The 13,184-nt window shown below is 38.9% G+C and overlaps 3 protein-coding genes across 3 annotated transcripts; 2 read left to right on the forward strand and 1 right to left on the reverse strand.

Moving 5' to 3' along the window:
• The first annotated feature begins 280 nt into the window (after positions 1–280).
• LOC141598818 (uncharacterized) lies at positions 281–2,323 on the forward strand. Its single transcript, XM_074418611.1, has 4 exons — positions 281–488; positions 604–715; positions 1,436–1,564; positions 1,933–2,323. Exons 1-4 carry the CDS (start codon positions 361–363, stop codon positions 2,020–2,022), a joined length of 459 nt encoding a protein of 152 aa, XP_074274712.1. The 5' UTR covers positions 281–360; the 3' UTR covers positions 2,023–2,323.
• LOC141598817 (uncharacterized) lies at positions 2,226–3,605 on the reverse strand. The gene is made up of 2 exons (XM_074418610.1): positions 2,989–3,605; positions 2,226–2,501 (listed from the first exon to the last, which is right to left on the reverse strand). Exons 1-2 carry the CDS (start codon positions 3,586–3,588, stop codon positions 2,415–2,417), a joined length of 687 nt encoding a protein of 228 aa, XP_074274711.1. The 5' UTR covers positions 3,589–3,605; the 3' UTR covers positions 2,226–2,414.
• Positions 3,606–7,046: 3,441 nt separating this feature from the next.
• Positions 7,047–13,004, forward strand: LOC141600286 (uncharacterized). Its single transcript, XM_074420483.1, has 2 exons — positions 7,047–8,725; positions 8,831–13,004. Exons 1-2 carry the CDS (start codon positions 7,047–7,049, stop codon positions 13,002–13,004), a joined length of 5,853 nt encoding a protein of 1,950 aa, XP_074276584.1.
• The last annotated feature ends 180 nt before the right edge of the window (positions 13,005–13,184 follow it).

A 13,184-nucleotide genomic window follows, 5' to 3' on the forward strand; every position in this document is an offset into this window, starting at 1 on the left:
GCGTGGCGGTGAATGGCGCGGTGATAGGCCTGTTTTCCCTATTTACCGGAAGGAAATTGCTCGGTTAAAATTCCTTTTTTCAAAAATTCAATAATCACCGTACCCTAAAGAGACTCAAAGAGCGGAAAGAGAAGTGGAAGAACGAGTCGTAACTTGTAACGAACATCTTATTTTCGTAAATAATCAATTTAGACAGACTATTTAATAAATAAGGCCCGTGTAAACTCAAAACCGTATACGGGAGTATAACATAAAATAACTAGTCTGTTTTAGAGACGGATATATCCATCTTACTTGAGTCCGTTGCACAATCAATCGGCACGGAAAAATTCACCCGAAAACCTTAATTGTTGCACCAAAATGTCAATGGCGACAACTTCTTCACCCGCCATTTTTACCCACTTCAACCTTCCTAAACGCCACAATCAGTTACCCTCTTCACCCCTTACTTTAACCCCATCTAATTACAACCCTAATTTAATCCCCAGGTCTCCTTTTCTCCTTTTTTATTTTACCCTCATTGTTATCTTGATAAACCCTAAATTTTACAGTATTTCTATTTCTCATGGTTAATTTTGGAAAATTTGTTTGTTGTGTTTTCAGGTTGCAGATTTCCCATAATGCCCCTGTTTTTTTGAAGCAACGGTCATGGGTACCTGTGCAATTTTGCTGTAGTACTGGAATTAGCCCAGAAACCTCTGATGATTCTTCCCAGGTTAGGAATTATTCCGTTGTATACGCTGTAAGACGGTCTTATTCTGTAATTTGTGTTTGCGAATTTGATTCAACTGTTTTGTTATGTCAATGCGGATTTATGAGAATGGGAGGTTGGACGGATTCGAAGTTTGTTTAATTGGTTATTGAGTAGCTCGTGACGAGAGATGTGATTTGTTTGATTGGTTAGTGAGTATTGTGGGTCGAGATGAGAAATGGCGGTTTGTTTAATTAGTTAGTGATACTCAGCTTGAGACGAGAATTGTGGGTTTGTTTGGACTGAACATTTTGCACATTGATTCTCGTAGCTGGTGACGAGAGATGTGGTTTGTTTGATTGGTTAGTGAGTACTATGGGTGGAGATGAGAAATGGCGGTTTGTTTAATTAGTTAGTGATACTCAGCTTTAGACGAGAACTGTGGGTTTGTTTGGACTGAACATTTTGCACATTGATTCTCTATTGAGGAATGAAGACATACCATTTTCAATGATGTAACCCTTTTGACGCGTAGGGAAAACTGCCAAATTAAGCTCTATGTATTCGATTAATGGATTTATGTTAGTACCAAGTATTGATTCAGAAAATACATTGTTGTTTCTAACTGTAGATGTGTATCATCATTGCTCTAAACCTTCCCCCACCTTCCCTCTCTCCTTCAAGGGGTGAACTATTTTTTTTCTTAGTAAATAATCAGTTTCAGTTTCTAATTAACTTCTTCAGGAATCAAGCATAAACATAAAACTCCCACGGAGAAGCATGCTCGTGCAGTTTACATGTAATGTTTGTGGTGAAAGAACAAAGAGGATGGTAAACAGATTAGCCTATGAACGAGGAACTGTATTTGTTCAGGTATCCATGAACTATAGTCTTGATTGGACTTCACTGTTTTCATACGGTCTAGTTTGTGTCACTTTGTATGTGTGAGTTCCTTTTCCTGAATATCCATTGCAGATTGATGATTGTCCTTGTGTTTAATGTTTAGTGTCTGTATTTCTATGATCACTTTCCCCCCCTCTCCCCCCCTCCCCCCCCCCCCCCTCGCTTTCTCTCCAATCATCTGACCAAAACATAGGCTTAAAGTAACTTGGCGACGAGGTTCTTTTGCAATTTCATTCATTGATCAGCGCCTTTGGTTCCTTATTTTCTATTCTATGTATCAGATTGATTGATTGTTATGATAATATTTTATCCATAACCTTTAAATGTGTTTTTGTCAGTGCTCGGGGTGTCTTCAGCATCACAAATTAGTTGACAACTTGGGTCTGGTAGTTGAATATGACTTCCGGAACGAAGCCAATGAAGATTGAAATGCATAGACTAGAGAATTCTGTCAACGTTGAGATGATACGCGCGTCTCTTTTTGGTGAGTGCTTTGGGTACAAGGTAGTATCAAAATGTTCAGACTTTTATCAATATATTTACTCTTTCTTAGCTTTGATCATCTCCTTTGAACTATATTGGTAGCTTTCCCTCGGACCGCCAAATTATAAGTTGTGTGTGTAGTCTCTTCTTTTTCATTTTAAATCTGAGAAAATCCTAATGTGGTGTTGGTATAATTAAGTTGTATGGAGTACAATTCTCAATAATACTCTTAACTGTTCTCATTCACTCGTGAGTCGTGACACAACAGTCCATAAATTGAATAAAAAAAAATAATACATTGATTCTCAAAAATACTTTCCAAGGTTGTGAATTGTAATTACAATGCAACAACTAGAACAGTGGCTACGAGTCCAGCCATCGACCTCCATGAGTATCCTTGCTGATAAAATGATAGTCCTCCATTCTGTTCCACAACACAACTTAATCAGAAGAGGAGATTATACTGTATCGATTAGCATGTCTTACAATAGACTTGGTACCTAAAGATTATATTCCTTGGGCTCTTCCCTTGTGATGCCGCACTCTTAGACCCCGTATTTGACATGACACTAAAGGATAAGGGTATGAATTCCTTATTCGACCCTTGCAATTTGACGGATATTGAGTAATTTTAAGCCTGATTTATCTATCATACACCCCGTTCTCTGTATCTATTTTACTTTTTTAACTACAAATTTTTCAAATTTTTTTAGTGTTTTAGAAGCATGTCTCGGCACCTGTATCTTTATTTTCGGACCGAGTCCCCATGTCCGAAGATTTTAAAGTCGTGCCGAATTTGACACTTAATATGTATCATGTATTCATGTCTGATACCCTGTATCAAAATCCAAGGAACATAGCTTAATGAAGTGAAAGTGATAAGAATAAAGGAAGTCTTGTTAGTAGTTTACCAAATCCGCAGGAGATGGTGCTGGTGATGTATCATCAGAGGTAACTGGGACAGCGGGAGGTGCCGGTGGGCTTGGTGGTGTTGGGGCTGGTGCAGGTGGATGATGATGATGATGCTTGTGCTTATGCTTCCTTTTCTTCTTTCCTTTTGAGGGTGCTGGCGCTGGTGAGGGCCCACTAACTGGTGCTACACTTGGTGCTTTTACCGGTGCTGGTACTGGTACTGGAGATGGTGGTTTTGACGGTGGTGTTACTGGTACCGGTGCAGGGACTGGTGGGGCAGTAGCGGGAGACGGTGATACAGCTGGTGGAGGAGACACTGGTGCTGGTGGTAGGGCTGGTGGTGGGGTCACTGGCGTTGGTGGTGGTGCTGCTGGTGTTTGTGCGGGTGGAGCCACTGAACTTTGAGGCGGTGATGCAACTGGTGCTGCTGTCGGAGTGGGTGAGGCGGGTGGAGTAGGGACCACAGTTGGCGTGTTTGAAGGAGGTAAGGGTGGTGCCGGTGATACATTGACAGGCGATATAGCTGGTGCTTGTTCTTTAGCAATTGCTACGACAAGTAAAAAGCCGAAAAACATGCAAATCCATTGCATACTTGCCATTTTGTCGGTTCTATAGTGAGCCGATACGTCAAAGGATAAAGGTGATTTATAAAGATAGGAGGAATAAGGTATTTCTTAAGAAATGAAAGGGTGTTTGGTGAATGAAGGGGAGAGGTAAACATCTAATGGTTGGTACATCTCATCAAGTGATTTAGCCTGTTAATGATTATTTGACAAGTTTACTTTCTAAACTTGTGTTATTTAAAACTCTCGCTCGTCTTGGTTGATATGGGAATGAAATCATGGTTCTGAATAGCGTGTGAGCTACTGATGGCTGATATCAGTCGTATAACTCTTATCGGTTTTGTGAGACGTTTGCTTTTTGAACACGTTCCTTACAATTTTACTTGTCTTGGTTGATATGGCCGTATCAGTCCTGACCTGAATTGCGTATTATGACCTACTGGTGGCCGTGGTGGGTGATTTCAGTCATATAACTCGTATCGGACGATATTTAATGTCAGTTGAAATGGCTTGACATTATGGTATATGTATTAGTCATAGTTATAACTAATGGGAGTGATTACCGTATAATAATGTTGCTGTGATCTCAAGGCTAATTAGTTGCTGGTGCATGCTTTTAAGAAACAAACGATAAGATGGTCCTTCCTAACAATGTGTATGGGTTTTTCTAAAATGTGCCATAAGGGCATATGTTAATAACATTAATATGGTAAGATTAACAATATATTCTCATTAGATATTTAAGTATAAACTCATTGTTACCATAATTAGTGATAATATATTGTTAATCCTATCATATTAACTATTAAGGTTATTAGTATGTGTCCTTAGGGCACATTTTAGAAAAACCCTTTGTGTATTACTAATAAATAGTTACCAATCGTTGGTTGGCGCACTGGTAGCATGGGGCTGTGCTTGGTAGGGAGGTCTGCGGATCGATCCCCCACAACTGTGATTGGGAGGGGTTTAAATACCGTAATCTTTGGACACGCCCTGAAATCCGGATTAGTCGGCCAATGTGATTCGGATTATCGGATGGTTTAGACCCAAAAAAAAAAAAAAAAAAAAAATGTTTCACAATGACATTACTCTAAAATCTTCTCAAAATCATCCTCTCTCCAAATCCACCGATCCAAATATTGAATATGCATTACCGCATCTAAAAATTGGGCTTAAATGTAATCCAGCATTACACTCATTTTGGCATAGTGAGAATTTGAATTCGGCCCTTTAACAATTGTAAAAGTCTCACTCTTTTGGACCAAGGCCCAATCACATTTGGCTCGGCAATTGCTTGATTTGGGCATCCCAATTTCCCCAAACTTTTGGATGTGTACTCAAACAACTCTTAACATTTAACTTCAACGAGATATGACAACAATATACTAACACCCACGAGATACGAAGGTTAAGTTGTTTCACATCGAGAAATTGAGAAATTTATGCGAAGTTTATAAAAGATTCCAGTCACAACTTTAGTAACAAGACCTTGTATGTTTAGGCTTAAGTAAGAACAAAACGGCCCAAAGATATACATCTTATCTGAAGTGGGGTATATTATAATGGTGGTGGGTCAGGTTGTTATATAAGATTGCCTTTACAGGAGTTTATGCCCCAAAAAAAAAAATTAATCGTTTTTCACATTTTGATTTATTCATTTAATCTAATATATAGTTATACTTTTTTTGTTAGTAGATTCGTTTTATACTAGTAACATAATTACATAAAACGGTCCACATGAAGTTTCACAAAGAAGAGCTGAAGAGTAATTGTTGAATTTTCCTCTCCTGACTTGTCTTAAGTTAAGATCGTTTTAAATAAGGATCGATGTTCTCCAATTCAGTCGTCTATTCTGAATTTTTGATCCCGGTTCCTCGATTTAATCCTTTTATTATCGACACCTATACGGCTATACTGCATAAGAGTAATAGACAAAGAAGTAGCGCCAAAATTCTTGAGATATGACAAGAATATACTACCATAACACCTTGCACTTTAGTAGGAATTTTATATCTTATGATTTACTACTCTTATCTTGTAGAGTCTTGAATCTTGATCTAGGGCAACTTCCTTGTCAGCTTAAGAAGCCTTGTGTACTAATTTAATCGTACAAATGTACAATGATTGATCGGAGTTTTCTTTCTTTTTGTGTATTCCAATCGGTTTAACACGAAAAACTGTCCTTCATGAGTTTCAACAATATTGCATTTTTAGGGTTATCTGATAGAATAATTCCTTACCAGTTGATCTAAATGCTTTTTCGATATACAATGTGTCAAATTTAGGTTCCAAATGGACTATAAATATTAATTTTATCAAAGTTGGTGAAAGAAGGAAAATGATAACGTTAAAGAGAAAATGCATTTTGTCGCTTGTTTGTAATAAGAGTATTATATATGGGATAAGATATCCGAACCTAAGAGACAAGCAGGTATGTTCAAACCATAACATCATCTTGTCCAATTTGATGGACACCATTTTAATTTTTAATGGCGTGCTTTGCATGATCGTGTTGACAAAATCTAGTACTTAATTCCATAATTATGTATTTCAGTATTTGTATAACACAATTATCATTCTAAATTACTCCGTACGATGTTTTATAATGTACTATATATATGTGACCGATCAGACTATCAATTAACACTTGTGAAATGTTTTTTTATTTTTATTTTATTTTATTATTATTGGCACAATTTGATATTTCTCATCTTTAACTTACTTAAATAAATTAAATGATCCCTTATCGTATATAACAAATTAAAAAAGATGATTTAATACGTTATTTTTAGTTAAATACCTGTAATTAAATTATATATGCCCACAAGGTTAGTTCATGCCATAACATTTTTTTCTAAGGTACTCTACTGTAAATACATTGGTGTGTAAGTTTTTATATAATACTGGCAGTACATTTTGGTAAATGTGATAAATACATAGGTAAATATTACTATGGATATATGACGGGTAAGAATTATGTAACGATCAAAGTATATTATCACCGTATTAGGATCATTTCGGAAATGGAGAGTCATGAGGATCCTCTCATAAACTCATTTAATAATACTTCATCCTTTATTTCTATGCATATATTTAACAACACTAGATAATACCAGAATGTATGTAATCTAAACCGTTAAAAGAAAATGGAGTCCCACGAATCCCATATGAACTCATTATCACCAGCTAGCCTGCATTTTTTTTTTTTGTAAGAGTGCATTTGTATCATGTACCCTTGTGGCGTACGTTGTGCGACCACAAATCATGCACCAATTATAATATAAGAAATGATTATATCATCATACGTTAACTAAGCAACATATTTTATCGATCATTATATTATAAATTCCAAAAAAAAAGCAAAAAATTCCCTCTGAAATCTCTCTAAAACTCTCCATCTGAAAACTGCATTTCAAATGCAGAGCCCGCCCTCGGGTCTCCCTCCAGAGACCGGCATGACTGGGTCTAATACCAAAAATACCAAGAGAAAAACGATGCATATTAGCGATTTCAACGCCTTGGATACAGAGTCCTTAGTGTCAAACCCTTCGCAGCATATTCCTCCACCCGTGAGGAACGGTGCCGGTACTTCATATAGCAGTATGGTCCAAGGTATCTCCAGAGAATCGGAGAATGATGATGTTTTCGATATCGAAGATATGGCCATAGATTCAGAAGACGAGGATATTGTAGAGGAAGAGGATTCCAATTGTCCCATAATCACTCTTTCCAAAGATGAAAAATCTGTGCTCAGAAAACCATGGAGAAGATCACTGATCATTAAAATGTTTGACAAACAGATAGGATACCTCTCCCTCATGAGGAAACTTCAAGCAAAATGGTCAATCAAAGGCAAACTTACATTGACGGATTTAGGGTGCTCTTACTATGTTGCGCGGTTCACAGCAAGAGAAGATCTTGAGCATGTCCTATTGCAAGGACCATGGATGATTGATGACCATTACCTCACCATTAGGAAATGGGCTCCAAATTTTGTCCCTTCAGAGGATAAGATACGTCGCCTAACTACATGGGTCCGTATTCCCAACCTTCCAGTAGAATATTTCAATAAAGAATTCCTATCAAAAATAGGAGATAAGATAGGAAATGTTGTCCGAATTGATAAGAATACGGAAATGGCGGAGCGGGGTCAATTTACTCGAATGAGTATTGAAGTTGATATTGATAAACCTTTATTATCAAAGTTTAGATTAAACAAGAAGGTTTATCACATTCAATATGAGGGTTTGAGGATGATATGTTTCGAATGTGGTAGACTTGGTCATCTAAAAGAAAATTGCACTGTCAATGTAGTAGAAAAACCAGATGATGAATCTGGTAGAGATGTGGAGAAGACAACTGAAGAGCTTACACATATAGCAAATCCAGAGCATAGCACTACTGGGAGTTCTAATGAAACGGAATCCAACTTTGGCGAATGGATGCTTGTCAAGAAGCCTCCGAGAAGAAAACAGAACACAAAGACGGACAACCCGAACCCGAATATGACCCAGACAGAGGCTAACAAAGGAATTTTCAATTATGGTAAGAATTTTAATAATAGCCAAGGCTCCAGATTTTCTGCGTTAAACAAGGAAAATATTATTTTTAAATCAATCCCTCAATCTTCCACTATCACTACTCCCAATAATAATAATAGTGTTCCCCGCATACCAAATTATTCTTTTGGTAATAACGGTAAACATATCTCATCTTTTCATACAAAAAATAATACTATAATCAACCAAAACAGAGCACAATACCGTTCAAACACCAAATTTCCTAAAAATTCCAGTAAATTCACAAAAAAATCTACAACCCCTACTACCATCACAAATGATCAACCCCACATTCTAAAAGAGACAAATAACACCATTTCATCCGAGACTGATTCCATTACTCATCCCCCTAGTTTCCAACCGTTGAATAATATTACTGAAACTCCCAAAAACCCAGAAGTTCAGCAATATGAATCCACACATATCTGTATTCCACCCTCCACTACCCCAACTCAAATGCTTACCGGAGCCTCTCCAACTGGAGATGATACCACCATCTCGTACTATCACATTAGCTCTCAAGCTGGAGATGCTCGTTCCCTTTATGGGGGTGATGGTACAGGAGAGTCCGGTGATGGACATAACGTTTCAGTCAATCAAGAAGGACCAATCGAGTCTCCAAGTGGAGATGTCGATACCATGGAACATTAATCAATTGCTCTCTTTCGTAAGTCGAGCCTATCTATCATTCTTAAACTACGTACCTTTTCCTATGTCAGACAGAATCCCGCATTTGTCTCACAATTTACCCCCTATCACATTTATGGTGTGGAATATTCGGGGGTAGGAAGTAGAAATAAAATAAGCGCTCTTAAAGAAGTAGTTAAAAATTTTAAGCCGTCAGTCATAGCTCTCTTAGAAACTCATAAAGATGGGGATCATGCTGAAAAAATTGGTAAGATCCTGGGTTATAATGGTCACTGTCGGGTCGATGCAGTCGGGTTTAGTGGAGGCATTTGGCTGTATTGGCGCCCTGATATTGTAAGTGTCACTTTGGTCAAAGATCATTCCCAATTTATCACGGTCGAAGTAACTCGAAGTGGAGATTTGCCGTGGTTCTTTACTGCAGTATATGCTAGCCCGAATCCGCATAACCGACACGATTTATGGAAGGAACTTGAACAATATGCTCATCAGAACAATTGTCCGTGGCTTCTTGCAGGAGACTTTAATGAAACCCGTTCTCTTGCAGAACGCCATGGAGGAGATCAGAATATGGTTCGAAGATGCGAATTGTTTAACAATTGGGTTGAGGACTGTGAACTTTTAGAGCTTGAATTCTCGGGTCCATCTCATACTTGGGCCAGAGGGAAATCAGTGGAAACCCGTCAAAGCGCTAGACTAGATAGGGCCTTATGTAATAGTGAATGGGGTTCTATGTTTGGGGATGCTAGCGTTAAACACCTGCCAGCTATTCAGTCGGATCATTGTCCCCTATTGATAAGTCCTAATGGGTTCGCTCCTTTATCTTCAATAAACAGACCGTTCAGGTTTCAAGCTGCGTGGATGACTCATGAAGACTTTTCTGACTTTGTTAAGGACAGTTGGACGAGGGAGGGAGATCTTGTTTCTCAGTTGTCCAATCTTTCAAATAAACTCCAAGTATGGAACGAAGAAGTTTTTGGGAATATTTTTCGCATGAAACGTAAGTTAAAAGCAAGAATAACAGGCTGCCAAAGAGAGCTCTCTTTAAAACGTCATGGGCACTTGATAATTTTAGAAGCAAAACTAAGAAAAGAGTTGGACGAAGTTCTAGAAAGGGAAGAGTTACTGTGGTACCAGAAATCACGAGTCGAATTCATAAAGGATGGTGACCGAAATACGTCCTACTTTCATGTTAGTACTCTTGTGCGTAGGTGGCGTAATCGTATAACTTCTCTGAAAAACGATGAAGGAATATGGATTGAGGAAAAAGAAGCTGTGAAAGACTTGGTAGTTGAATATTATAAACGTTTATACACTGAAGATGCTCCAACTTTTGATGAAGCTAATATTCCTATTGACAACTTCCAAGAATTTAGTAATGAACAGTGGGATGGACTCACACGATATTTTTCTCCGGCTGAAATTGAGAAAGTAGTTTTTGACATGGGCTCTCTTAAAGCTCCAGGTCCGGATGGATTTCAAGCCTTATTCTATCAAAAAAATTGGTCCGTTATCAAGCGGGATGTATGTGCAATGGCTATGAGGGCTTTAGAAGGCAAGGGTTTTCCTGCAGGTATGAATGAAACACATCTCGTTCTCATACCTAAAGTAGTGTCTCCTGAGCATATTTCACAGTTTCGGCCCATAAGCCTCTGCAACGTAGCCTATAAAATTGTTAGTAAAGTGTTGGCTAATAGAATTAAGAAAGTCCTCCCTTTTCTTATTTCTGAAAATCAGAGTGGCTTTGTTCCCGACCGACAAATAACGGATAATATAGTTGTGTTTCAGGAAGCCATTCATACTATGCGTAAGAAGAAAGGGAATAAGGGGTACATGGCCATTAAAATTGACTTAGAAAAAGCTTACGATAGGCTACGATGGGATTTTATTGAACATACCCTTACGGATATGAATTTGCCTATTTTATTTATTAATACAATCATGGAGTGTGTTTCCACAACTTCAATGCAAATTCTATGGAATGGAGAGACCACTGAAAAATTCGTTCCGACAAGAGGGGTGCGTCAAGGCGATCCTTTATCCTCCTACTTATTTGTCATGTGTTTGGAAAAACTTCAACAAGCAATAGATGAAAGAGTCCGTTACACGGACTGGCTACCTATTCCTATTTGCAAAGGGGGTCCTAAGATTTCGAATTTATTTTTTGCTGATGATATGGTCCTTTTTGCGGAGGCTCGAGCAGATCAAGCTATGGTGATCAAATATGTATTAGATAATTTCTGTAAAGCTTCAGGTGAAAAGGTGAGTATAACCAAGTCCAAAATCTTCTTTTCGCCAAATACTTCAATGTTAAACAGGGAAGAGATTATAAACATTCTTGGGTTTGAGTCAACAAATGATCTGGGAATATATCTTGGGATGCCGACTATTAATGGTCGGGTTACTAAGGCAACCTTCGCTCATTTAGAGGAGAAATTCAACAAGAGATTATCGGGTTGGCAAACGAAACATCTATCGTTGGCCGGAAGAACTACTTTGGTGCAATCAACCTTGTCGACTCTCGCTAACTATAGCATGCAAACGGCGAAAATACCGCTGACGGTCTGTGATAATATTGATAAAAAAACCCGTCGCTTCTTATGGGGAGGGAATGAAGAAAAGAAGAAATTTCATCTTATAAATTGGGAAACGGTGCAAAAACCAAAATCCATGGGAGGGCTCGGATTGAGATCGTCACGTCAATCCAATGCGGCTTTTCTTACTAAACTCGGGTGGCGAGTGTTATCCGAGCCTTCTAGTCTTTGGGCTAGAGTTTTGAGGGCTAAGTATTGCAACGGACGATGCGATATTGATATGCTTCAACCCAAACCAAATATGTCCAATGTTTGGGCGGGTATTACGGCCCAATCGCAGTTCATCTACAAGGGTACCTCAATTGCGATAGGTAATGGCAGACGGACTCTGTTTTGGGATCACTCTTGGGTGGAGGAAGGATGCTTAGCGGATAAAGTAATAGCTCCCATTCCGGACACCATACTTGGAGCCACTGTAAGTGAAATGTGGGATGCGAATGGCGATTGGAAATGGGACGAATTCTCTAACTATTTGCCTCAGGAAGAATTAAAAAAAATCGCTGCTTATTCCATATCGCCTGAACCTGATATGGAAGACTCCCTCTATTGGAACGGTACATCCCATGGCAAATTCTCAATTCAATCCGCCCTTGCTATCATTAAAGGAGCCGAAACTCCAACTGAAAATAATCCCATAACATGGCATCTCATATGGAAATTACCGGTTCAACAAAGAATCCGTATGTTCATTTGGCTTGCGGCACATGGGCGATTAATGACCAATTATAACCGGGTGAGACGAGGACTCGCTGATGACCCGTTTTGTCCAAGGTGCTATACGGAGGACGAGACCCCTGATCATCTCCTCCGTCGTTGTCCCAAGTCTGAGGAATTATGGATGCAACTGGGTGATTATGCAGATTATGAGTCCTTCTATACAGAGCCTTACCCTGTTTGGATTTCAAAAAACGCAAGCAACACTCCATCTTTATCTTCCCCGAATTGGTCTATGAAATTCGCAATCACTTGCTGGTGGATTTGGAAATGGCGCAATAACGAAGTATTTGGCAGAGCTGATGAGAACCCTATCGATCCTATTCGTTTTTTGAATCATCAGTTTGATATGTCAAAAGCAGCTTTCGATCCACACTCTATTTTTATCCCGAGCCCTGGTACTTCAATGGAGGAACGATACATTCGTTGGAACGCTCCACCTCATGGATGGGCTCTTCTTAATACGGATGGGGCATCTAAGGGAAACCCGGGTTTAGCGGGTTGTGGTGGATTAATACGGGATGAAACGGGAAATTTCATTACAGGATTTCTTTTTTCCTCGGGAATTTGCACTTCCATGAGGGCGGAAATGAGAGCTTTGTTTACGGGTCTGGAGATGGCTAGAACGATGGGTCTCACCAAGGTGCTTGTCCACATGGACAATAAAAATTGTGTTGACTTCATCCGACAGAATCAATTATTAAGTAATAGCCTCGGTCCACTGGTTCGAAGGTGCAAAGATCTTATCGGATTAGCAGGATGGACGGTGCGAGTAGAGCATGTGTTTCGAGAAGCAAATAGAGCTGCGGATTGGTTAGCCAATGCGGGAGTGCATTCTTCAGTGACCAAAACTACAGTTGATGCTCCTCCGGAGGGACTTCGCACTATTCTTAGTGAAGACATTTTGGGAGTTGCTCTCCCTCGTTTAGTTGCTATTTAGTCTAGTAGTTTTTATCGGGGCTTTGCCCCTCTTTTGTACCAAAAAAAAACTAAGCAACATATTTTCAACAACTATAGGTCTATATCGCCACAATAATGATTATAAAGTGTAAGATGGAAAAGTTAGGTGACATCATTTAAGGGATATTGTGGCCTATACTATCTAACGAGTCGTATATAT

Source organism: Silene latifolia, chromosome 9, assembly GCF_048544455.1.
Source record: "Silene latifolia isolate original U9 population chromosome 9, ASM4854445v1, whole genome shotgun sequence".
Classification (NCBI taxonomy): Eukaryota; Viridiplantae; Streptophyta; class Magnoliopsida; order Caryophyllales; family Caryophyllaceae; genus Silene; species Silene latifolia.

What these genes read in the sequence shown, in the direction of transcription:
- LOC141598818 (XM_074418611.1), top strand. Translation starts at nt 361, where the DNA reads ATGTCAATGGCGACAACTTCTTCACCCGCCATTTTTACCCACTTCAAC. An exon ending in CCTCTGATGATTCTTCCCAG is followed by an intron (nt 716 to 1,435) that starts GTTAGGAATTAT and finishes TAACTTCTTCAG; the next exon opens with GAATCAAGCATAAACATAAA. An exon ending in GAGGAACTGTATTTGTTCAG is followed by an intron (nt 1,565 to 1,932) that starts GTATCCATGAAC and finishes TGTTTTTGTCAG; the next exon opens with TGCTCGGGGTGTCTTCAGCA.
- LOC141598817 (XM_074418610.1), bottom strand. Translation starts at nt 3,588, where the DNA reads ATGGCAAGTATGCAATGGATTTGCATGTTTTTCGGCTTTTTACTTGTC. An exon ending in CACCATCTCCTGCGGATTTG is followed by an intron (nt 2,502 to 2,988) that starts GTAAACTACTAA and finishes GTTGTGGAACAG; the next exon opens with AATGGAGGACTATCATTTTA.
- LOC141600286 (XM_074420483.1), top strand. Translation starts at nt 7,047, where the DNA reads ATGCATATTAGCGATTTCAACGCCTTGGATACAGAGTCCTTAGTGTCA. An exon ending in AATCAAGAAGGACCAATCGA is followed by an intron (nt 8,726 to 8,830) that starts GTCTCCAAGTGG and finishes TTCCTATGTCAG; the next exon opens with ACAGAATCCCGCATTTGTCT.